The sequence below is a fragment of the Anser cygnoides genome, chromosome 1 (genome assembly GCF_040182565.1).
Source record: "Anser cygnoides isolate HZ-2024a breed goose chromosome 1, Taihu_goose_T2T_genome, whole genome shotgun sequence".
Lineage (NCBI taxonomy): Eukaryota > Metazoa > Chordata > Aves > Anseriformes > Anatidae > Anser > Anser cygnoides.
This window is the reverse complement of record NC_089873.1, coordinates 205,070,262-205,096,731: the sequence shown is the minus strand read 5'-3', so window position 1 is coordinate 205,096,731 and position 26,470 is coordinate 205,070,262. Positions and strand designations below refer to the sequence as shown.

Sequence of the window (26,470 nt, the reverse complement as noted above, 5' to 3'; positions counted from 1 at the left end):
CCTAACAACTGGATGACATTTTAATTTTTGAAGAGTTTCAGCAACTGACCCATACACATCTTGATCTTCTGCCATAATACTAGGGGCACTTAAGGTCAGGGAACTAACTAAGGACTGGGAAAGGTTGATTTTCCCTGTAAAAGATAAGAGATTAATTTTAGCTGTTCATTTGCAGTGTGTTGCCACTGTGAACTGAAAAAGTTGAGGGGAAAGCTTCATATCCATAATCCTCTTTATTCAGACTGCTCCATTAAAATAAAAGAGAAGGTTTTGTAAGATGCACTTCAGGTGGCATATTCAACTGTGCTGAGGATACCTATTTACTTAGCAAATGTTACAACAGATGGCAGTCAAGATTGTTCAGTAGCAGTCTGGTCTGAATCTTAGCAAAGCCCAACAAGTAAAACTGCTAAATGTCCCTATCCAATCTCCAGCATTATAATACTTCCTAAAATAATTTGAGAGTTCTAAAAGAGTGTGTTTTATTATGTCAGACTATAGATCAGCAGCATATGAACAGACAGAAGCAATTCCAGAGAGGGAGTAAAGGTTGAAAAGATTTGCAGTAGCCCATCCCAGGCTGTTGGTGCATAGAGATTCATTTATCCTTGGGGAACCTTTCATTATACCTGCATGTTCAGAGTATTTCAGAATGGGTAATGGCCTTTCCCTGTAGGGATATTTTGCTTTGAAGCATTCTGAATCTCAGCATCTGAAGGAAGGACTGAAAATAAGACTAGAAAGACTTCTTTTCATGAGAAAATTAGTTGTAGCTCATTGCAGAAGCATGTGTCTTTGTGTTTGCTACTTATCATTTCCTTTTCTAATTACATTAACTAGAGATTTGATTACAGCTATTGCAAGTAACTTGAGAATGGCAAAAAGTAAACAAATAACAAAATCCACAGACCAAAGAATCAGACAGCACCATCCTGTAATTGTAATTATTAGTCATTAATTTGTATGAGATTTGTATCCAATTTCTGTTTTGTATACAGATTTACTGAGTTCTAAGTAATACAATTTATATTGGTACTGAAATTTCAATTACATGGGAAAATGTGGCACCTTAAGTAAATCACAGCTTTAAATCTTCATCATACATAGTTCTTGCTATACAATTCCTGCTCTAATCCTGCAATGAGCTCTTACTGTATTACTCCCACTTCTGTACAATGGAGCCAAAAAGATGTGTGCTTTTAATTTCATTCTCTCCTATTTACATTTCCTTCTTTGAGTCTGTAATAATTGAAGAAAGTCTTTGTTTCCCATCTTCCAAACTATCCTTTCTTACTTCGATCCCTTTTAAAGATTCAATTCCTGCAAAATGAACCATTATCATTATTATTGTTGTTGTTGTTGTTGCTGTTGTTTTGTTTGTTATTATCAACCTTTTGGGAAAACTCCAGCTGCTCATTCTGTCTTGTTAAATTTTAAGCTCTATCAGGCATGGACTGTCTGTTTTGGTGTTATTTACAGCAACAAGCATATTCTTGGTACTTAAATAAAAATGATGCAGTTGTGACCTAATCAAATATAGAAATGGCTAACAGGAAATGCTTATTCTTACCACCAGCTTATTCTCCACCAATGGAAAATCATATACTCTCTTCTGGAAACAATGGCACTTTAGAGTACAAGGCATCTCTGGCCCCTATCTCACCGGGAAGATATTCACCCATTCCAAAGCACATGCTTGTGGAGGATGACTACACCAGGTCAGATGCTTTTCTTTGTTACATTTCATGGCAATTGCAAAGAACATTGTTAAAGCATTGGTAAAGCAAGGTGAAGCATTCCATGCACACCGGACGGCACACAGCATATAGTTGTTTTCACCTGTGTTCAAGAGAAGACAAATCATAACTGTTACAGGTATAGAGACATCTAAGAGAAAGATCTCATGAATGAATGCTGACCCGAGGTCCATGTTTTCTGGGTACAATCCTGCACTAGTTCCTAAACAACATGGCTGCATTAGAGCAGTGCTGGCACTGAGCAAAACATTCTGTTTCTTGAGAGGTGTATTAGCTGTGATAGCTTCTTACCGGCACAACTAGGAGATCTCAGGATCAGTGACTCATCTGGCTCACTGCATGTATGGGTGGAGTGGCTGTACATGTGTTTGTACCTGTCTGTGAGAGTGTACTCTGAAAGGTCTGTCTTGTTTAGTTCAGTGAAAGCAAGGCTGAAATAGCCTGTAATTGCTCTGTGTACACACATTGAAAGATAAATGACATAGAGAGTAAACAATATGGGAAAAGAAAAAAAAAAATATTGTATAAACTGGCTGTAAACTGTCTGTGAATAAATTTAGGTCGGAAACTAGAAAAAGTCTCATAACCATTAGAGAATCATAATATGAAACAGCTTTCAGTGGGAGTATAGAGGTTAAAAGGAAACTCTGTACAGTGGCACTTGATACATTTATAAAAGGAGTTCTTGTGATTATCAGCAAAATGACCCTGGAAATACCTTCCAATGTTTTTTTTGTTTGTTTGTTTTCTGTGTTTTTTTGTTCGTTTGTTTTGTTTTGTTTTTAACAATCCAAAAAGGATTGTGGACATAAGATAATAAAATTTAATACATTTAGTTGATTTCCAGGTAGAAAAGACACAGGAAAATGCAGGAAGAGTTATTTTATGCCTTGTGTTGTGAATGGCACTGATAAAACACTGTGTATTTATCTTATTTGGCTAGTACCTTATCTTTTAATGTCTAGTACCACAGAAAATGATTTTTTTTTTCCTGTACTTCAGTATTTGTAGATTCGTTGTGTTTAAAGCTAAAAGGGGCACTGTTTGTGGTCATCTAACCTGACCTACTGTGTATCTTAGGCCAAAGAATCTCATCCACTTATGTATTCGGCAGCTTCATAACTTGCAAATTTGCATTTCATATTTCTTGTTGCATAAGATTAAGATCTCAAGCTGCTTAACTTGTTGGATCAGACAGATTCAGAGTAACTAAATCATGATACAGTTTTAATCAGGACATAAATTTATGGAAACCACACCTTGCTTCCCTGTCTTGGCTAAAATAATTTCTCCTTTGTTTTGATTGAGGATGCAAAAACACTGTTGCTTTCCTTCAATTCATGAGACATTCAGTCAGGATGAATTTTCTCCAAAGGGTTCCAAGAAGTTACATTTTTTAATTAATAGTCAAAATTCTGATTTCATTAAATTGCGCAACAAGGCTTTACCTGAGTTCGTACTGACATCATAATTTCTAAAATGCCTATGTATAGGAAGAATACTAATATAGTATCTAGGTTACAATGATGAAGACTTGTAGTACTGTTTTATCTCTTTCTGTAATGAGACATCAGCACCATTATTATTGACAAAGTGTTGGCAAAGTTTAAAAACAGCAAAAAATGCAATCTTAAAAGTAGATAGCTAAGGAGACCCAAAAGTCGCAGATAATATGGGAAGGAATCCTGAAACAGGAGAAAAACTGCACTCAGAATGCAAAGATCATTTAAAAAGTTAGTAAAACTGAAAGGTAATGGAGAAGTATCCTTAGAAATCCTTTGTTTCTGTTCCTTGTAGCTGATTTTAACATTTTAATTGATTGTATTTTTTTTTTTTTTTAAAAAAAAGGGGGGTGGGGAACAATAGTTATAAAACAGAAGTGAAGGCAATAACAGTTCTAGTCCATTGTCGAGGTAGGTATCCAATAGAAAGCATACCTGCTGGAAGAATCACGCAAGATACTTATTGAAACACATCAACGTCTTTTTGGTCTTCTTAGGAAGAAAGATGTCTTCCTATTCCAATAATTTTCATTTTTAAACAAGTTAATTTTGTTGGCTTAGGTCCTGACAGTAAAACCAAATACTTACCTAGTGTAATTCTTGGCTGAGGTATTCATACCAACCTTCATTTTGTGTTATTTGAATAAAAAATGAATGTCCAGAAAAGCACAATATATTCTGAGTATTCCTCTCCTGCATTCTTCCTATCCGGACTTCCAAATTAATATGTTTTCTAATGAAGGTCTGTTATCTGAAGTGTGTAGGATTGACACTATCAACTCTGCAAGCATCACCTTCTGTGGCATGTATAGGACGCTGGCAGAAATAAAGATGTCAGATAATACAAGCAGACCCTGAATGCAACAGACCAAATCAAATAACAAACTTTATTTAAAACAAGTCTTTATTTCAACCTATTGAAGGAAGAGGCTATTATGGACTTAATTTTAGTAGTGATATAGTTTATATGCTACACTGATATCCAGGATACAGTAGCACAAAGATTAAATGAATACAGTGATGTGTCATAAGAAAAATGGCACTTCCTGCTGCTGGATTTCCTCACTGAACACACATCATACAGCACTATCTGAGAGACATATGAACAAGAGCCAGGAGACCAGCTTTCTCCTCTGACTACTATGACTGAAAAGCTCTGACCTTCAAAAATCAAACCTTCTAGCCCTTGAATGACACTGAACATTCTTCTTTCTTTCTTTCTTTTCCTTTCTTTCTTTTCCTTTCTTTCTTTCTTTCTTTCTTTCTCTTTCTTTCTTTCTTTCTTTCTTTCTTTCTTTCTTTCTTTCTTTTCTCTTTCATGTCTGTGTAACTGATTATTGCCTATTAATTTAAGTGGGACTATTGAAAAATGCCACAGTTAAATCTGATAAATTTTGACAGCTATAAACTGGGAATGGTGATTGCACTATCTCTGTGCAGTGCAATGGGATTTGCTGATGAGTGTGCCTTTAAAATGGGAAGATATTTTGAAAGTCTTTGTTGCTGACCAGTTTAGAAAGACTTAAAATCTTTTGGGAAGTTAATTATCATATTGATAATTCTAGTGAACCCTATAGATCCCTTGACTGCAGCATTTATAATTAGGTTTCTTCACATAATTTTTTATAATTAAGATAATTGCCAACTACTGCAGTGCTATCCATTAAAACTACCTGGTTCTCACTATAATAGGTTTTCAGGGTTAATTTACATGGTGATCACATAAGGAAATTTATTACCCATGCAGTCATAATATGGCAACACTTCTGTCAGATTTTCATTTGTGCCAACTAAAAATATTTGGAACAGTAACTTCTCCACTATAAGAGGCATTTGCAATCTCAGAATTTGTTGTACATACGACTTGAGTGAAGCTGATGACAAGCTTTCTTTTAACTTCTTTGCTTTAATGAATCTGTTGGTAAAGTCAAAACAGTTGAACATTAATCATAACTTGTCCAGTTACTCTTCTTACTCTTTTTTTTTTTTTAAATGCCAGTTCCAGATTTTTCTTTACCTGAATATTTTTTTTGGCCAACAAAATATGTGTTTCTGTTGATAAAAACTTGCATTTTTGGTCTGATATTGAATCAGCATCTGGAAAAAATCGGTACATATTTTACTTAATTAAACTGTAGGAAAAAAATAGCTTGATCAGAGCACAAAGGATAGAAAAGTACCAAATCATCCTCAGCCACAAATTTTAATGAAGCTGGGTGTTATTCTTTAATTACTGAGCTTTTGTAAGTTGTGTATGCTATTGGTCCAGAATGCTGTCAGTTGAAAGGCATAATTTACTTTCTGTTTTGTTGGATTCATTTTAAATCCCCTGGGGATGGAAGCTTTTCCTTCCCGTATTTTTACAAAAAGATTGTCACATTTTAAAATTCAAATAAAATAACAAAATTTCAGGTTAGTAGAATGTGACATATATCGCTTAGATATAAAAGATATACTAGTTTCTAGTAAGATGGAAGTGTTGTGCAGGCAGCCCAGGCAATTCCTTGATTGTGGTATTAACGATTTCCTAATGCTTCTCAAGGGGATAAACAGGTATAATTCTCTGCTTGACTTGCTGCTCATGAAAAGGGAAGAACCAGTCCGAAAGGTGGTAATAAGTAACAGCTCAGATCAGAGTGACCATGAGTTGGTGGAGTCCATGATTCAAAGGAAGTCTGGAAAGGTAGTCAGCAAGTTATGACCGTAGACTTCAGAAGAGCAGACTTCAGTCTTTCTGGAGAATTGCTAAGCAAAATTGCTTGGGATGCTGCCACACAGACATAGGTTCCATGAAAGATGGATGATTTCTAAATAAAACTTGCTGAGAACTCAGGAATGAGCCATACCATTGAGCTGGAAGACTGGGAATTCATCAGAAGGCCTTCTAAGCTATGTTAAGAGCTTCTTGAACTAAAATGCAAGATGTAGACAAGTGTTGCTTGCCTGCTTAGTGATAAAATCAGAAAGCTGATGGCTTTGATCTAAGATTTCCAAGGGTCATGAAGGGTAACAAAAAGTGATTCTGCAAGCGTGCTAGTTTCAAAAATCAAGGCAAAAATTTATTGAGGACAAAACTGATGGAGAAGATGATGTAATGGCAGACAGTATAGAAAGAGTTTAAGTACATTATCATCTTTGCCAGGCACTGAAGGGACCAAGAGGTAATTGGAATAGTCAGCATGGATTTACCAAAGCAAATCATGTACTTGTACAGCCTGATTGCCTTTCCTGATGAAATGATGAGCTGTGTGGGTAGCAGTGATTGTCCTATACCAGCTAGGGCCACAGTTCAGGGACTACCTCATGTAGAAATGGCTCTTTGCTGGATGAAAACACAGCTAGCTCCAAAGGCATCCCTGGCCCACACCATAACTCACAAAACATGCATCTGATGTACTGTGGGGCATGTGGCGATTCTTTTACACCATTACCTGCCTTGGGGAGTGGCTGCAAAACTGGTCCAGGCCATCTCATTCCTCTTCTCTGTGAAGATCAGGAGAAGCTGTAACACACATGCTGCAGGATACAGGGAGTGCCCTTTAAAACTCCTCCAGCAGCCTCTCATCCAGACATAAGGAAGTGTTGGATAAATGGGTACATCTAATCTGTAGCTGGAAAGAAGGTATGACTTGTAAAGTCTTGGAAACCCTCTGGGTAGCCTTTTGGTTATCTCCTGGATTTTAAGCTGCCACCTTCCTTATTAGCCTTCTCTCAGCATGGCTGTGCACTTTTGCAAGCTACAGCAGATTTGGTAAGGCTTTTGCCACAATCTCCCACAGAGCTCTCATTTGAAAGATGAGGAAGAGTGGACTAAAAGAAGAGATTGGGTTGGGAGCTGACTGAACCAGTAGGCTGAAAGGGTAATGATCATCACTTGACATCTGTCAGGCAGGCAGCAATGAGCAGAGTACCGCAGGATACGCCAGGTGTCAGTTGAATATCTTCATCAATGACGTAGATCATGACATAGAGCGCACCCTCAGCAGTTTTGTGGATGATGGTAAGTTAAGGTGGAGTTACTGACATGACGAAGGGCAGAGCTATATTCCAGAGCGATCTTGATTAAACACAAGAATTGGGCCAGGAGAAACCTCCAGTAAGGAGGTTCAGTAAGAAATCTGAAATAAGGTTTCAGTAAGAAATTTGAAGTTCTGCACCTGGGGTGGAACAGCTGCACACACTCATATGAGCTGTGAAACAAATATCTGAATTACAGCTACATTGGAAATGACCTGAAGGTTACAGCAGATGCCAGGCTGAACATGGACCCAGAAGTGAACTCTCATTACAAGGCAGGTAATCAGAATACTGGGCTACGTTAGGAGAAAAATGGCCAGTGGATAAAGATATGTTCTTGCAGACTGACTAGTTCCTGTTTTTTGACTTCAAGAGGGATGTGGATAAACAAGAAAGGGTCCATCAGATTCTGAGTCTTAAATCTCATGGAAGTTACAGACACATTGAGGGAGCTGGGGCTTGTTTAGTGTTATCAAGAGGAGACTAAGGGTCATTCTAAGAGCATCCTACAACCACTCAGCAGCAAAGATGATGAAACCAAACTCTTCTCAGTAGTGACAAAATGCAAAAAGGGTCAAAGGCCAGAAGTGTTTGTTTGGCATGATCTGATTTCAACTTAAGAAGGAATAAAAAGACACCAGGTGAGTGAGGTAGTGCTGGAGCATATTGCCCAGATGGCTTGTGAAGTATCTATCCTTCGAGATTTTTAAGATTTGGTTAGGTAGAATCAAGGCTGATCTGATCTAGCATTGGCAATAATCCTGCTTTAAACATGAGATTGGATGAGATGACCTATAGTGGTCCCTTCCTGACAACTTTTCTATGATAACTGGGAAGAAAAAAGTGATTTGTTGTTTTAGTGTTTTGTGGAATATACACTACTAATAGAGCTGAAATAGAAGTAATGATTTACTCTTTAGCAGATGTCTGCCTTTCTATTTCCAGTAAAAAATGAAATCCTGTAGTTTTTAGATGGTTGCTCCTTCTGGCTTTAACAAACAACATAGGTAAAAGATGCATAAAATAAAGAACTACCATCTTGAGTTTTTACTTCCTTTTTAACTTCAGAAAATAGTAACATCAAACTGTTGTGCTTCAACAGATAAAAAATGTACTTTAACATTTAACTCTGGGTAGACATTAAAGATTCATGGATGGAAAAGCTGTCTGAGTTATCTGTTTTGCTGTGAAAAGCAAGTTTGACTTCTTCTATATGCATCTTTGCAAAATAACATTTTCTGGATGAGGAGGAGGTGCTGGGGATTGGGAGGGAGAAAAAGGAGAACCATTAAGTTGAAGTCTCAGGGGAAATTTTCCCTGTATTGAGAGCAGCATTCTTCAACTGTTTCTTGGGTACTTACATAAGCCTGCTTGTTGAATTGAGGTTATTTTATAGAAACACCTTTAAAGTTGTATTGATGCACAGATTTGACTGTTCAGGATTAAAGCATTACAAATAATATGAAGTTATGCATGTTATAAAACTATGAATAGCAGTTGTTTGACAATGGTTTGGGCTTTTGTTGAGTACAAAAATAGGGATAAAGAACTGCAGATTTTAGTAGTGTTCCATTGGGATTTCGAATGAGTTGACTTCATCCAGAGTTGTCAATCATCCATTGACAAAACACTCTGCATATTTGAAAAGTGTGTATTTGCTGAAAGGAGTTAGCTTAGCTGCATTTCTTGCTCTTTTTGTGAGGGAACAGAACTGAAACTCTTGTATCCCAGATGAAGAAGAAGAGCACTGAGTATTGTAGGTAGTGCTTTCACACAGTGAATTTTGCACCATGTTTTTGACTCAACATTGCTCTATAAGCGGTGAAAAAAAGACATGCAGAAGTATGCTGGTGCAGTTATATGGATATGACAGGTAATTATTAGCTCTCAGCAATCATATCATTATGCCTAACCTAAACTCAGCAAGTAATCTATGCCTTAAAGAGGATTAATTACATATAGTAATATTAAATCACTTGTAACACTGTCAGCAGATTAATTGTTCCAGCTAGTACTTTAATGCTTTTTTTTTTTTTTTTCCCTGAGGCTGGACAGCAAAGGTTGCGTGTTTGTTTTATTTTAAAATTTAGTGTAAATTACAGCTATTATTTTTAAAGTAACTTTAATTGATTACGAGTATCATCAAATTGAATTGTATCTATTTTAAACCATAGCAGTTTGGTCATTTAAGGAGTAGAGGAAGAATTACATGGCTTAGTTCATGCTAAAAATCATGGTGATATATTTTAAATATTATAATATTCCATACGTAGCATGAGGGTGTTGAATTCTGGAAGCTGATGAAGTTCAACCTACATAGAATTTCTACTGCATTTATGAAAATCTGTCTAAATGCCAACGAATACATGTCTTTGGAAAAACTGCAATTCATTTATCTTTATATATCTTTATATATATATTGTATATATATATATGGGTAAAACTCTTTTGAATTCCATCCTCATACTGTAGTGCAGCAAAGCTTCTCCCAACTTTACAATACTGACTAGATTGTTTAAAAAAGCCAGCATGACTGAGCCCAGCATTATATGGCCCAAGCTAGTTTTTCTCTCTACTTATATCTTCCAGCCCTTTCTGACATAGAAACGTAATCATGAGTGATTCTTCTCAGTGCTCCGAATGCCCAGTCCTGTCAGATTTGAACATTGAAAAGGTTGGAGGAATGGGAGGGAGTGTATTTGGCAAGGAATTACAGTGAGATTGGATGTAAAAATGAGTGAGAACTTGTCAATGTTTGTGTGAAAATGGAAATCACAAGCAGAGAAGATGTATTTATTGTGCAAGTAAACTTAAATTTAGGACAAGGAAGGACATAAGTGAGAAATGGGTGAAGAGACGTGAAGAAGCATTAGAGAAAAATATCCTGGAGAAGAGCAACAATGAATTTCAGAGTTGCTGAACCAGCAACTCTCTCAGACAATAAAAACTGAAGTTTGGGATAATCAATAGTTGTGCAAGAAGACAGGGGCAAGGAGCAGAGGTACAGAGCAGGTAGCAAAAGTTGCTGATACGATGCTAGCAGGATTAAACTGAGGCCATCTCTCTAGAAAAAAAATGAGAGGAACCCAAGATTTCTGGGGTTTGCAGGACTAGACCATGATTTCTGCAGGCAGTCTGTCATTATTGCTCAATAATTGCGTTGCTTGTCCTTCTGGAGGATGACAGCCTGCTGCTGCTGCTGGTCACTCCCTGTCTCTCATGTGGTAGAGATTTCATGCTCTAGATCTGAATTTGGTGACTCTGCTGATGATCATATTGATTTCAACATGGTGTTCCATAATAGTATTTCTTTCTTGGTTTAGCCTTTTATCAACCTAAGCAATTATACAGTAAATAAATAAATAAATACAAAAATCCTAGTCACGTTACACATTAAATGTACAGTTAGGAAAATTAAAAAATAAATTTGCCTATATAACCTTAAATTGGACCCTTAGTGTAATGCAATGTTACAGTACTTAGTTATGCTATCATCTAACAACAGCTCCTTCTAGAATTCTATCAACAGCTTTTCAGAAAAAGAAGTCACAGTTGTATTTTTTAGCCCTATATTATTATTTGCTGCCTTCAATAAAGCAACTATTTTACATTTCATATATTTAGTACACAAACTTTAAATTTATTGTTAAACTTTAGAAATGCATAATAATTGTCTGTGTAAGATTTCTGTTTGCTACCGCATTGTTAGAATTCATAATAATTAATTTTAAAGTGAAATTTTACTTATTGTAAAGTCAGCAGACAATCTGTTATGTCCTGAGTAATCTACACGTATTCATCAAATCTGTCAGAGATTCCCAAAGAATGGGATTTGACTATTTCTATCAGTGGAAGCTACTTAATACTCAGTTCTTTACAAATATAAATAAATAAATAAATAAATAAAATAAAATTGCAGTCTAGCTTAAGGCTTGTATGTAGATTTTTGAAATAAGATAGTGGAATTGGCAGTTATAATACAGGCAGTAATGGTACATAATGTTTAATAGTGCACAAAGTAAAAAATTGAGCCTAAGTACACACTACATGTATCCACCGACATGGACTCTTAAAGCAGCTATTACCACTTAAGCAAGATGCCTTGGGGTAAATGTGTTTAATTCTGTAACAGTGTCAGCTCAGTTCTCAAGAGCAGTCAAAAGGGTAATTAGAATTTAAATAGGATCTGATAGGAAAAGAAGAGCGTACTAAAGATAATGTTTTTCTATATGAATCTATGATGCACCCGATTCTTGAATACTACATGAAGGCAACTCAATATAGCCCCAGAATAGGGTGACAGATGATCAAGGGTGTAGCATGGCTTCCAGGTAGAGCTACATAAATGATAACTCCAGCATAGAAAAAGAATGATAGGGAGTAATAGAACAGAGATCTGCAAAAGCACCTGTAATAGGGAAGTTAGCAAACAATTATTACTGGCACTTTCTTATAACTCAGTGGCAGGGAGTATTCCATACATTGCCAAGTAAGTTTAAATTACAGAAAAAATAAATGTTTTTGAAATGTTCCCGAATGTTATCAATGTGCTACCAAGTAGCAGGCTTACAATACACAGAGGTGGAAATTTTTGGTATGTCATGATTGATTTGCTGGACTCACTGCCACTGGGTGTTGTTATGCCTAGGAACCTAGCAGTATTTAAATACAGATGAGGAAAAGTGCACAAATTCACAATGGATAGACCCAGTAAACACAATTTGCTTGGCTTTCATTTCTGGTCCATGTGGTCCCTAATATGCTGATTTTCAGCAGCTAAGCAGGGAAGGGACATTATTTACTATCCTTGTTCCCTAAACATCCCTGCAAGGGACTAGGTACTGGTGCAGATGGGCCTGCAGTCTGACATTCTCACGATTCCTATGTGAAACATTCTTCTTTTCTGTTTTGCTGCAACAGAAAATTGTACTGATTTTTTTATTATTATTATTTTTTTTTCAAATTAGGCAGTCATTTTGTTTCCTAATTCCTAATGTTTAAGACTCATGAATGTAGAACTAGGTGTAGAATATTAGAAATTCGAAATTATTCTATTATGCCTTCTTGTAGGCTGTTGAAAACATGATTAAAATGTTTAAATTGTATTGCTAAGAGTAACGAGGTATCCTTACTATTCATTGCAGTGCTAAAATACTGCTATGATCTCAAGCACTTGTTTTGCAGTTATGGAAAACTTTAAGGCTCATGAACATAGCAGTTAATAATGCAAAAGCTGGGAAATAATTGATTACAGAAGGATTTCCAGAAAGAACTAGGGTAATATCCTTCTTGTAGTTTCCTCCAGCTCTTCACACACCTTCTCTGACAGTCTTCCAGTTGAAATAAACATGTCATGTGAGTGTTTTGGTCTTATTCAAACTGCTAGGACATAACCTGTGAAATAAAATCAACTTTCAATTTTAAATAAAACTTCTGAACAAGATGTATGGTTCTCCTAGAAGGTCATATGAATGAGAAACTAAAGAAGTCAAAGACATACATATGAGTCATTGGTTATTAGAAACAGAAGACTTCATTTCTATGAAATTGCTATTGATTTGTGTTTTTATAGTGACATAATTTCAAAGACACTTCTTTTCACACTTCCTAACAACGTTATGTTAGCAATACTAATGTATTATATGTTTTTATTGAACTTGGATACAATTAAAAATTGCTACTCAGAGGAAAAACAAAACAAAACAACAAAATCAACTTTTGGAGACTTGTAGAATTGTGAGATTTACTTTCTCTCAGATTGAATTTAGCATTTCCTGACTATAGCCCTACAGACTCAATATGCTATGAGAGTTTAGCTGGTTACCTTCCATAACACAAAGGGTTTTAAAATAAAAAAAAAAAAAATGAAAGTGTTAACATTTAATGTGCTATGTGTTGGCAACTGAATCCTCACAAACAGGATTCTGCAATAAGAAAAGTTAAAATTAAGTTGAGGACCCTGCATGATGCTGAGGAGAGAATAGTTTTAATAAGGCCATCTTCTTATAACTTCTGTTGTGCAGTAAAGCCAGCCTGAAATAATAACACAATGATGTTCCAACGAAGAAAAATAAAGACTATAAACAACTAGGAGGATTTGCTTTTCTTACACAATCTGTTATGAAAGAAATAAACAGAACCTTCACCAGATCAATACTCTACCTCCTCCTCTTACTGTTTTTTGCTGTTACACAAATTAGTTAAACCTTACTGTGGAAATCTTGCCTCTTTACAGCTAGGTCTCTACTGATTAACATTCCAGCTTTCAATTTTTGGGGGATAGAAAAGTAATTTATTACTATCTGCTGTTCAAGCTACCATTTAAAAGCTTACCTTGTGGCACTGACTGACTTGATTCTCTCTCCAGTCACTGAATTATCTTCTGAGGCATGCTCAAGCAAAGCTATGCTACTGCTGATACTTTCTGATGCCTTTCCTCTGCTCTTGTATACCTGATTCTCTTTCTAACTTAATTATTCCTGTCCATCCTGACCTAGTAGTTGCTGCTCTCATTTATCATAGGGATTACATTTTAGCTTGCAGATAAAAACAAAGAGCTGTAATCTGTGTTAGTCACAAACAAACAAACAAACAACAACAACAAACAGTTTAAAAGCAGAAAAGGATCAGATCTGCTAAGATATTACAGAAGCAGTTAGTTATTGTTCAGAGTAGACCCATATTTGACAATTACTTCTTGGATAAATTTATTATCATTTTATTGAGTATACCTTAATATTCACTCTGACATTTTAAAGGGTATTCTTTTGAGTAAGTCTTCTGTGAAATTAAGACAATGAACAAAATGCATTCTGAAACAGTTCTTTGTCCTTCATCATTTTTAAAATTGCAAACATTGCTTAGTATTTATTATAGAGACAAACCCTCTGAAGCTGTACCTGCTGTCTCTGAAAGTGATGCAATTGCAAATAAACTACAGTGATTTGGTCTTTAAAAATATATATATAGCCATCTTTTACATTTTAGTTACAGCATGATATGTTATCTGCTGCATGTATTTTTGATTCATTTGAGGAATTAATGCATCATAAAAAAAAGCCTCAGTGTTTTGTTTGACTCTTACTTATTTTGCAAGATTATTGTCTTCCAAAGAAGGCAGGCACTGTTGTAGATAAGTACTAGCTTGCCATAGAGAACAAGGTGAGAAGTCAGGATGATGTTTCAAGATAAGCTGTTTCAGAAAGTGTCTTAAATTACTTTTAAAGATTACTGGCCTATATGAACCACAATTTGGGTGACCAGCACAGCAATCTGCCCAGTATATTTTAATCATTCTACTCCTTTCCATTATTTATGCTTTCAGTTATTTTTATCTTATTTAATTTGCATTTGCTAAATCAAATTAGAAGATAACATAAATTTATACTGATTTGAGCTTGATGCTTGATGTTGTATTCTACTTACTTTTCAAGTTCTTGCTTTTCCTTTTCCAATACAATGTATAGCCAGGGTCCAGATATGTAGTTGGCAGTGTTAGCATTCAGCAAGCCATGTGTCTAAATAGTATGAAAGTATCTAAGCAACCTGATCAGTCCATGGTTTTAATGACCACAAAGAATGACATCTGATGGCAAGTTTTATGGTGATACCAGTTCATTTCATAGGCCTTACAATAAGGACACATATTTTAAATTAACTGATGTCTGGAATCCTATTCTAAGCAAAGGATTAAAAGGGTAAGTTTGAATTCTTTTCCTTAACCTTAAGAATTCTCACTAGCTCAATTACAGGTAATATGTTGTTAGCTAGGTCACAGTATCATTTCTGTTATAGCAATGAACAGAGGACTTTATACATCAGCACAGTCACTTGAGAAAGGATTGTTCCAATTTTCTGTCATCCTACCATCCAGCAAGATGGAAAGGAGAGAAAATACTAAATGTTTCAAAATTTCCTGGGTTCCACAAGACATTTTGTTTGTGACCCATGTTTATATTTGAAGGAGTAATTTGATTTCAATATCTAGGGTGATGCTGAATGTTTATCTTCATTTTGCTTTTGGAAGCAGTTTGTAACTGTCCATTAGTGTAGCAATCCATCATATCTGTCCATCTCTATAGCATGATTTGAGTCTCAGCACAAGCTTGGATGGTCAGTCACTGGTGACTTAATATAGTTTGAGCATTCACAATTTTTCAAAGGGTAGCGATACTCTCATGTCATCTACCACTCAGAGATGAGTAACTTGTCTTTAATAAGTGAGCAAGCTGATTATGGACTGGTTAATGTCTTGAGCCATAGAGAAATCTACAGTTTGTATCCATCTTCCTGCACTGGGGAAATATTTCTTCATTTTTTTCACAGTAGGCATCATTTATATTTATTTTTATTTGTTCTTTAATATATTGTCTAAAAAAAAGTGATTTTTGAGGGAATAAAAGGCAGTATATGTCAAAAATTAAAAAAATGTATGTGTAGTCTTTTTTTTTTTTTTTCTTTTCCTCTGGATTTTTGGTGTTGAAAACAGCAATTGATTTAGTAAATAAATTATTAAATCTAGCCCTCTGAAACAAGTGTGAGATGTGCTAAGAAAAAAACATTTGCTATTTTAAGTTCATTTTAAAAAGAATTGTGCTATATGCATGACAGAATGCTTTATAATCAAATGAATGACAACTTTGCTGTTTTGATAGTTGGTAACCTTAAATTGCCACTTTTAACTGTAAAGTTTTCCCTGGGAAAGTCAGGCAGAGAGAGTTCTCAAATCATATGTCAGATTGCTATGAATAATGTTATTAGCATTAAGTGAGACAAATTTTTACGTAAAGCAGCTAGCTACTCCTTTTTCTCCAAAGAACAAAACCAGAAACTAACAACAAAGGAAAATATATTCTCTGTATCTGCCAGTGCATCCACGACCATAACAAATTCTGGTACCTGTGAAAGTCAGCACAAACCACACCCGTGTGAGGCACAGAATAGCCAGAAGAACCAAAAGAGTTTCATTAACTGCCTGGCCTCTTGATATTTTCAGGTCTGTGAAATAAGATTTTCATCTGGCTAATGCTGTATTGCTGTGATCAAAGACAGTGCCATGTACTGGATCTTCTGGCAGAAGCTAGGATATGACAGCAATTTTATCTTGGCACTCTTTAGAGCAGCAACTCAGGAAATTATGAGTCAAGCTTCACTCTGCCAGTAGGCCCAGAGTATCTGCTGGGGCCCACACAATAGCTGGAGAAGTTACATGACTGGAAATGTACTATGTGGTGCTTTTTTTCTGAAAACTGCTGGTTGTCTCATGTGGATCCCTGGGTGGTATTAAAGGCTGCATCCCCTCCTCCACTCTCCCCAGGAGGCTCCCTGGGAGGTTCCTGGTAAGTATTTCTTCTCCCAAGTGGTTGGACTCTAGGCAGCAGAAAAGAAATGCTAGGTGACCTCTCAGTGCCAATTTTAGGACATTATTCCTCATATCTAGCCTCACAGGTGGCTGTCCATAATTTGGAGCAAGAGAGCAAGTGAGATTACTGTAGCCTTGACAGCAAGATTACCTGTTTGGGATGTGGTCTGCATAATCAGATTTTGAAGGCTGAATCTGAAAAGAGCGCAAAGAACTGTTGAAAGGAATTACCTGCCAGTGAGATGAATTGCTTGCACAGTGTTACCATCTCTACAGTGTTGTTCTAGGATATGGCTCACATTGACTACAGCTTCATTAGCAAAGCCTCAGAACAATGAGGCAGGAATTTTTTTTTTGTTTTTTTTTTTTTATATTTTTAACAAATAATATGTACTTCATCTTAACCTAATGGGTAAAAACACCTGTTTTCAGGTAATAAACATCATATTTTCTTCTAAGTGGTAATATAAGAAAAGCTTGAAAAAGAAAAATAAGAAAAAAAAAAAAGAGCATTTGGGAAAATTTGTCACTGAACTTCAGAGGTAAGGTATTCCCATTCAGTGCCATACTTCTGTAAGCCAGTTTTATGGCACGCTTATATTTGGTCTATATATGCAGTTGCTTGTATGCTGTAATACTGTTCAAATTCTAAAGTTTCCTTTAACAGCACACTTTAGTTGTCAGAAAAGCCCTACTGAAAGGGTCTTGACAAATTTGCTGTGCATGCTTTTAAACTGATTGCTGTTTTCTCTGTATTCTTGGCCACTAATATGCACCTGATCTTTTACTCTTGTCTCTGTATCACCAGGCCTCCTGAACCTGTTTACAGCACTGTGAACAAACTGTGTGATAAACCACCTTCTCCTAGGCACTATTCCCCTGTCGAGTGTGACAAAAGCTTCCTTCTTACAGCTCCCTATCCCCACTACCACGTAGGCCTGCTCCCTGACTCTGAGATCACCAGGTACTGCATGCGCTTCTTCCTCACCTCCTTCACTAGAGTGCATGAACATCATTAGATTTATCTCATAGTTTGCATCTTCACCATAGATCTTCTTTTTCTACAACTTTTGCTTATTTTTAACCATGCTTTAACATCTGCTCCACTGAAAGATATATGCTACCTTGGTATATAATTTTGGTCATCCAAAATCCAGTGATGATTACAGGCAATGTTTTGATCCATTGGAATGGTGCTCTAAAATAGGCTATGTCATATGTACTACGTTTTACAACTTAATTCAATATATGTTTATCTGTAGATATGGAAAGTAACTAAGACTTCACTGAAAGCTGTAGTAATTTGGTTTGAATTCAGTCATTTTATTTCCATGTTGTGCATACTTGGTTCATCTTAGGGTTCACAGGGTGGCTGCCTAAGCCACTCAGAAGAAAATGAGAAAAAAAAATAATCACCTCCTTCACCAAGTCACTGTTGAAAGTATGTTTAAAATTTAGTGCTCTGTAGGCTAGCAGTGCTCTGAGAGGACAGTTAGTAAAACCTAAAATGATGAGCATTTTCCTGATTGAAGAAATGGAAAACACTGCTATAAAATAATTAGTGATTACCTCCAAGAAATATCTAATAAAGAAAAACATACTATTCAAAACTGTATGGTAGTGTAACCAGGCTACTCTTCCATAGTCTGTTAGCATAGTAGCAAACTATTTGCAAACAGGACATCTTTTATATTCTCCAGCAGAAGAAAAATAATTATATTTGGAGCTTTGATCATAGACATTTAGCACAGAAAGCACTTTTCAAAGAAAAGAGTACTGTGGGAAGAGGAGAGCAGAAGCGTGTAAGTAGAAAGTAAAACGCTAAATTAATGTAAGATACAATAACAGGAAAGAAACCCTGGGGATTAGAAAAACAGCTGTGGAAGGCATTGCAGTGCTATGAAATAGGAAGATAAATTAAAAAAGCAATAAGACAAATATGATTGAAAAATGCAACAGATGTGGTAAGACCATACAGAAGCTGTTGGTTTATTAGAATGAAAACTGTGTAGCTTCTAGAATTTGTAAAAAGATGCTTAATCACTGGATAAAGTGGTTAGTCCAGCTGCTCGGGCCAGTACAGATATGGCTGAAAAACAGTGATAAGGTCAACATTTCTATAAAGGTATAAAAAAATCCAGAAGGGTGCTAGGCACTAACAAATCTGTCCACAATGTTTTTAATTTCTCTGCAGATACTAACTTAAAGGAAGTAATAATTCAAAAAAAAAAAAAAAAGTAAAATGATTTTTACGTACATGAGTAATTTGTCTATAAGCATTACAATGCTTCTGTATGTTCAGAGACAGACAACAGAGGAGATCATTATAAAAATATCCTTATTCAACAGTTTTCCTTTTAGAAAGAAAGGAACCAACCTGAATTAGCAAGTGAAACAAGCGGGTTCCATGGGAATTTGCTGCCATACAGGTGTGCATTGGGAGCTCTGAGGACTGTAGCTTGCTAACCATAGACAGGTACAATCCATCGCTCAGTAAATGGTGAATCTTTATAGACAGGACTGTCAGGGCTGTGCCGAGAAGGGTGAGTTTGTTTAGGGTACTACCTGCAGACCAGATATTCAGATGTCAGTAATCAGTGGAGCCCTAGAGAGCTAGGATTTGTGCCTACTTGGGGTTGTTCACTACATCCTTTTGTTTTGCCATGTGATTGATTGAATACTTGGTCATCAGACATTTGATGACCTGCTATCAGGACTTAAAAACCTGGGTTTTGTTCTACTGAGTGTCAGTTAATGGTTCTCTTTAATAACAAGGTTTTATTTCTCTTCTTTCCAGTTTGATGTAAAAATAAGCCCTAGTGCTTGTGCGTTTAACCATGTTGTTTGTTTCAGTGTTCCAACAAAAACTTCAGAGAGATTACAAAAAGATGAGAAAAGACAACTCATGGTTAAATGCTCTGCAATATGCTCTGCTATATGCTGTGGTAAAGGCAACTGATTGCTATCATTTATACTTCCTCCCCACTGTGTAATTACATTCAGATGGAAAATATGACAGTTTTTGATATTCTCAAATGCTGTCAGCTTTTCCACTAGACTTTTTGAATAACTGACCATGGAAGAAACCAGCTGAAATACTTTTCACTGAAATGCTTTTGGTGAGGAAAGTGACAGCTTTACAACACACACCATGATCCAATCTCCAAATGGACCCAGTATTTGTAGTTGGACAGTATATTTTAGAAAAGTATTAAGCCCTTTTAAACACTATTAGAAGTGGCTATTTTTTCAGAAGTGTTCATTGTGTACAGTCCTAATCTTCACAAAGGTGATGTGTCTCAGGGATGCATTGTGTTGAATATTTGGAAGAACTAATCCATAAGAAGACTATCTTTTTATTTCTGCTACCATCTTTATTGGGATCTGCACTACAAAAAAATCCTCCAATATTGCTCAAGTATCTTGAGGGGTCTCCCTTTACTCACATCCTCAAAAATTCCTCAAAGCCCTATTCCCCCAGGTTATATACTGATTTGCTCTCCAGTCAAATATGAAGAGATCTCTGTCTTCTTGCAGAGGTCCTAGAAAATTCAGAATTTGTTAGCCGTAGGTTTAAGGAAGGTGCAGCGGTTACTTGCTTGTTTAGGTGACTGCAGTTGTTGTATCTCAGTGCTCCAGTACTGAGAATCTGCTGGTGAACTGCAAGAAATTTGATTTGACAAATAGCTCTCCCAAAAGAAGAGGAACATGATGTCTTGTTTTCCCAATTGAAATGCTTGTAAGCCAGCCAACACCTTTCAAACTGCTGCTCCAGATAATTTGTTAGCTACTCCTCAGATGATCACTTTGTCAAGGCTCATTAACTTAATAGGCAAAGAGAATTCATAGGCCAAAGCCTTATTTGTCTATAATAAATTCAAGTTTATAACCTTTGCTTTTATGGTGATCTATATCGGCTTCTGGGAGGCTTGGCAGTCTAGAACAATATACTCAAATTTTAGGATTAAAGTTATTTGGTTTCTGATCAGATCTTGTGCATTGACGTTAACAGGTCTGTGTCAATGTTCAAGAGCTGAAAATCTGTCCCACCGAAGGCAGAAAAAAATCTGTACCATCAAAGTAGAGAGAAATTTTGGAGTAGTAGGTTTCCCTTTGAGAGCACCAAGTGGGAATGGATACAGGATTTTCATGTCCTGGCCTCTGTCATTATTGACAATTATGTGTACAATTAGAAGATAAGTGACAGCTAAAGAAAATTGTAGCTCAGACTAACACTGTTTCTACAAACAAGAGACTTTGTTTCTGCATAATGTAACAGAACATGTTGAGTTCATGGTCTTTGTGCTGAGAGCTTCATTACATTCATCACAATGACACACTTCAAAAATGCTTCAGTTCTGTCCAAAATTGACTTCCCTGTCTTCACCTTTTTTTTTTTTTTTTTTTTTTTTTTTTTTTTTTTTTTTTTTTTTTTTGGCACTCCAGTTGCCAGCACAGTTTTTGCTAAAGGGTAGCCTCAATATCATTAATTTGTGGGATATTTTTCTTTCATAGTTGTTTGTTTTTCTCCTAAGCTTTTGATCATGAAGCCACGTGATTGCATCAATATGTTTGAATTCATGTAGTGGAAAACCATACTTTGTAGTCACAGGAGAAAAGCTTGGAAACATGATCCATTCTTAGAAATAAATGAAAATTTTGTTCATCCTAAGTCTGGTATTTGTGAGCTTTCAGATCCCACTTTGGGGGCTTGAGTGCCTGAATTTAAAATATTTGGCTTGCTTTTTAAATTAAGATTAGTTTACTGAAGCCTGGCCCAGTTCTAGCTGACACTGTGATCTGCAATCTTAGGCAAGGTACTTAATGATTTTGTATTTTATTTTCCCAGTCTATGAAAGTATTTTAACAGTGATCTCATGAGCATCTCTGAAAACTAGTGCTATCTGTGACAATTGCAACCTATTATTAACAGCAGTTTGTGTTATTATTTAATAACACAATGTTTGTGTTATTATTTAATAACACAGTGAATGATTTTAAGGTATTGGATGAATTAATGATAACAGTTCGTGGGACCGCCACTACTTTTTCACCAATGGGGATTAGGGGGAAAAGATACTATTGGCACAGGGCTCTGCAGCAAAGTCTTTTACAGAAAACAAAATGCTATTTTCATAGATATTCAGGGGTAACTGAGCATCACATGACTCAAAATAGTTATGCAAATAAAATCATGTGTAAGTGTATACAATGCATATTGGTAAGGAGCCTATAATGTCCATAGTCTTAATGATTGATATGTGGGGCTACTTCTGATGTGTGGCTGAATTCCCACAGCTGCCAGCATGAGCACACAAGGGCCACTCTGCTCAGTATTCTCTGCAGCTGACTAGTGCATGCCTACAGTGCTATGCACTACTGATTATGGTCACTTCATTTCATTTTAGGGATCCCTGAGATCCCTCTATAGGGTGTGAAGGGACAGCTGAGAAGGTGCTGTTTTCTTTCCACTGATCTTATCAGGAACCTAATGTAACTACACTTCACAAAGGTGTGAATGGTGGGGCTCTCTAGTGCTTATTGCTATAGTGTTCTTTCTCATTTGTTATTATCTGCGTGGATTTTTCTTCACAATAACTGTAGTGGTTTCACACCCATGGCTAGCTAAGCATCACCACACCACTCTCTCACTCCCACTCCTCAACAGAACACAGGGAGAAAGTATGATGAAAGAAAAGCACATGGGTTGAGATAAGGACAGGAAGATAATCCACAAATTACTGCCTTGGACAAAACAGAGTTAGCACAGGGAGATTAATGTTATTTTCTGCCTATCACTAGCAGACTACAGCAGTGAGAAACTAAAAGCAAAATAAAAACACCTTCCCCCAATCCACCCTCTTCCACCTCCTCCTCCCAAGAAGTGCAGGGGAATGGGGAATGGGGGCTGCGGTCAGTCCCTGATGCTTCGTCTCCGCCACTCCTTCATGGTCGCTCTGCCCCTGCTCCCCGTGGGGTCCCTCCCACGGGATGCCGTCCTTCCCGAACTGAGCCTGCGGGGGCTGCCCACAGGCTGCAGCTCTTCAGGAACTGCCCCAACATGGGTCCATACCACAGTGCCCATCCTTCAGGAGCAAACTGCTCCAGCACGGGTCCCCCACGGGCGGCAGCTCCCCCCAGACCCCCTGCTCCTGCGTGGGCTCCTCTCCACGGGCTGCAGCTCCGGCCCGGGGCCTGCTCCTGCGGGGGCTCTCCATGGGCCGCAGCCTCCTCCAGGCCACATCCACCTGCTCCACCGGGGGCTCCTCCACGGGCTGCAGCGTGGAGATCTGCTCCGTGTGGGACCCGTGGGCTGCAGGGGGACAGCCTGCTCCACCAGGGGCCTCTCCACGGGCCGCAGGGGAACTTGTGCTGCGTGCCTGGAGCACCTCCTGCCCTCCTGCTGCACTCACCTTGGGGGCTGCAGGGCTGCTTCTCTCTCAGCTCTCACCCCTCTCTCCCAGCTGCTGTAGCACAGCAGGATTTTTTTCCCCCTTCCTTAACTCTGCTCTCCCAGAGGCCCATCTAGTGTAGCTCATGGCTCAGCTCTGGCCAGCAGCGGGTCCATTTTGGAGCCTTCTGGAGCTGGCTCTGATCTGACATGGGGCAGCTGCTGAGCTCTGCTCACAGAGACCACCTCTGCATCCCCGCTGCTGCCAAACCCTTGCCACATAAACCCAATGCAGTAACCTGCTGGGAACAAGCTTATTGTCAAAATGATGCATATAGCTGTACTTGTGCGTGGCTGCCTTCCAGGGAGGCTCTTGTCATCATTATTGAAATTCACATCATACAGGAGTACTCATCGTCCCCTTTTCAATCCCATGTGTTTAATATTGGAATTATATCTCCCAAAACACATCTAGCTGTATTTTGAGCTTTCTGAAATGCCTGACAACCTGAAGATGGGATCTATCAAGAAGGCAGTAAATAGCATGGAGATTACGAAATTTGGTCTTCAATTTGCCCCAGATAAACACAACCACCTTTCTTGAATTTACAATGAACTTCTTCTGTTTTAGTCATATTCATTTACTTTGAGAAAAAAAAAGAAAAAAAAAAAAAGAAACAAAAATTGCAAAATTGGAATTGAGTCTGTTTTGGACAAATGAGTTTAAATATTTAATATCAGAATTGTAGCAGATTTGTACTTTTCCCTATTATAATACCTTGGAATCAACTTCTGTACTGATCTTCGTCTTAAACAGTGCAACCACAGACAGCAAGCTTATATATGGGAACTAGTACCATTAAATAGCATTGCTTAAAGATGGTGGAAGGGAATAAGTGAACAATTCTTTGTGTGGACTTTGATCAGCAAAATAGGCAACACTGAGGTTCAACTTATTCAGTGTCAGTGGAAACAAATTCATCTTTTAGTCACAGAGCACTTAGGAAAAAAATGGTACATTTAAAATAAGCCTTGGTAAAGTATTTCACTAAAACCATACGGTGGCATTTTCAAAGAATGAGCACCACTTCTCTTTTTGAAAACTGACTTTTAGACGTATCTGTGCCTAAACACATGTTTAGGCATTCAGAAGTACAGAATATATATCAGCCCCTAAGCAATTTAAGGTATTAAACTGGTCATCACGGAGTCTGATGTGGGTAGTGATGTTCATACTGATCAGCACTGAGGCATCCTGTTACTGATTTCAGTGAGAATTAGCTATGTGAGTGTTATAGTCTTAACTCCCTAAACAACATCCTTAGAAATTCAAGTACCTCTTTAACTCTGGCACCTAGATATTTCTAAAAATAAGCTTGACTCACAAGTGGGTACACACATTGCAGTGGCTGACAAGATGCAGTCCAGATGCATCCAGCTACGTGCCCATAATGCTTGGCTGGGCTGGGCTGCTTCTGAATGCAGCTCAAGAACTTCAATATTTTATAGTCATATGTTATACACAAAACAAAATCAGCATAAATGGTATTGATTAACTCTCTACAAGTGGAATGCAATGTCCCAATGTAGATTGTCCCTGCATGTGAATCAGACTCCCGAGACCCTTAAATTATTCAGGATCTTTTGGAAATGATACAAATTCATGGTGGATTTGCCTTATTACTTTTAATTAACAACTTTAAAAGTCTCTACTGGAACGGTTTCCTGTAATTTCTTTTAAATCCTGATTCAAGTGTTCTCTTTAAGTAAATGATCCAGTCATATTGCTGTTGTAGTTAATGAAAGAAAAATGATGCTCAGCTTTCATGTTATTTTGTGTGGATGAATCTCTGACCCTGATAAGCACTAACATTCCTATAGACTCTCTTATGCTCTTTCCTTTTTCTTTAATGAAGAGATTTCTATTTTGGACACTATTAATTAAAACGATTAGAAAGATGCACCTTTAGAAAACTCAGAGAGATGATTGCAGGAGAAACTTAATCTGTAGAGGCATAAAATCTCTACAGTTCAAGTGGTTAATCATGTAAAGTTATAGAAGCCTTTCAGGTTAAGATGGGATGTTTCAGGTTAGAGCTGCTGGGCTTTATTTCCAGTTGTGCTGCTAACTAACTCTGTTTAGTTGAGCAGTCATGTAATTCTATTTGTCCTGCTTTATCTATCATTAATGATAGATAATCTTCTTAGTTATATTGAGAAGGATAAGTAATATCATTACACAGAATAGAAGAAAATTAAAAGGAAATAGGAAAAAAAAAAAAAGTTGTTTCTATTCTATCATTTGGGAAATGTTTTGTATTGTAGGAATAGCCTAAGAAGTCTAGCAGTATTCTTGGCTACATGAGGCAAAGCATGGCCAGCAGGCCGAGGGAGGTGATCCTTCCCTTCTGCTCAGCACTGGTGAGGCTGCGCCTGGAGTGCTGGGTACAGTGCTGAGCTCCCAGTACAAGAGAGACCTGCACGCACTGGAGAGTCCAGCTCAGGGCTACCAAGGTAATCAAGGGACTGGAGCACTTCTCCTGTGAGGAGAGGCTGCAAGAGCTGGGGCTGTTCAGCCTGGAGAAGAGGAGGCTCAGTGAGGGTCTCAAAAAAATCTATAAATACCTGAAGGAAGGTAATGAGGATGGAGTCATGCTATTTTTAGTGGTGTCAGTTGCAGGACAAGAGGCAGTGGGCACAAAGTGGAACACAGGAGGTTCAGTCTGGACATCAGAAATCACTTCTGTGCTGTGCAAGTGACAGAGCACTAGCACAGGCTGCCCAGAGAAGCTGTGGAGTCTCCTCCTTGGTGATCTCCCAAAGCCACCTGGACGTGGTCCTGGGCAGCCTGCTCTGGGTGTCCCTGCTTGAGCAGGGATTGGACCAGATGGACCCAGAGGTGCCTTCCAACCTCATCCATTCTGTGATTCTGTGAATCTGTGTTTCTGTGATTTTGTGAATATATAGTTTGATTTTCAGAGATACTGTGTTTTCTGTGAGCTATAGATCTACTTTTTTTTTTTTTAATGTTCTGCACTCATGGAAATTAAACTGTGTATTCTTAATGCATAAAATGTACAGAAATATTAACACAGTTTAGTTAAATAGCAGTATTTTCTTTACTAGGTCATTAGAGAAGAAATAAATGTCAGTTCTTACAAAGAAAACATCTGTAAATCACTGGTATTAAGTTTTTCCTGCTGTTATGATTACAAACATACCCACGGAGAGACATCTGGGAATAAAGGAAGCTGTATCCTTCCTTTTCAAGCCTATAAGCAAGCTCTGAAATTCAATCTCTCAGTAAGACCAAAAAAACACTCCTGAATGCCAGTCCTATGCGCCAATGCTATGCCTTTTCTGTGTTAATGGTGAAGACTGGGACGAGGAGACTAAAAGGATATCAGACCACTTTTAACTGGATCCTGCCTGAGGATTTTGG

The 26,470-nt window shown here is 37.4% G+C and overlaps 1 protein-coding gene across 31 annotated transcripts in view; it reads left to right on the top strand.

Annotated features, from left to right (window-relative positions):
- Nucleotides 1-26,470, top strand: part of DLG2 (discs large MAGUK scaffold protein 2) — a 1,043,894-nt gene that overhangs the window by 756,093 nt on the left and 261,331 nt on the right. For 28 of the 31 annotated variants that reach the window (XR_010828657.1, XR_010828656.1, XM_048080922.2 and 25 more), the window contains 2 exons: nt 1,577-1,718; nt 17,446-17,601. Coding sequence is in view for 29 of the 31 variants with exons in the window: in XM_048080922.2 (XP_047936879.1) it covers nt 1,577-1,718; nt 17,446-17,601 (298 nt within the window). In the remaining 2 variants the exon portion in view is untranslated. The remainder of the gene's footprint in view (nt 1-1,576; nt 1,719-17,445; nt 17,602-26,470) is intronic. The other 3 variants (XM_048080933.2, XM_048080930.2, XM_048080929.2) reach the window with 1 other exon arrangement.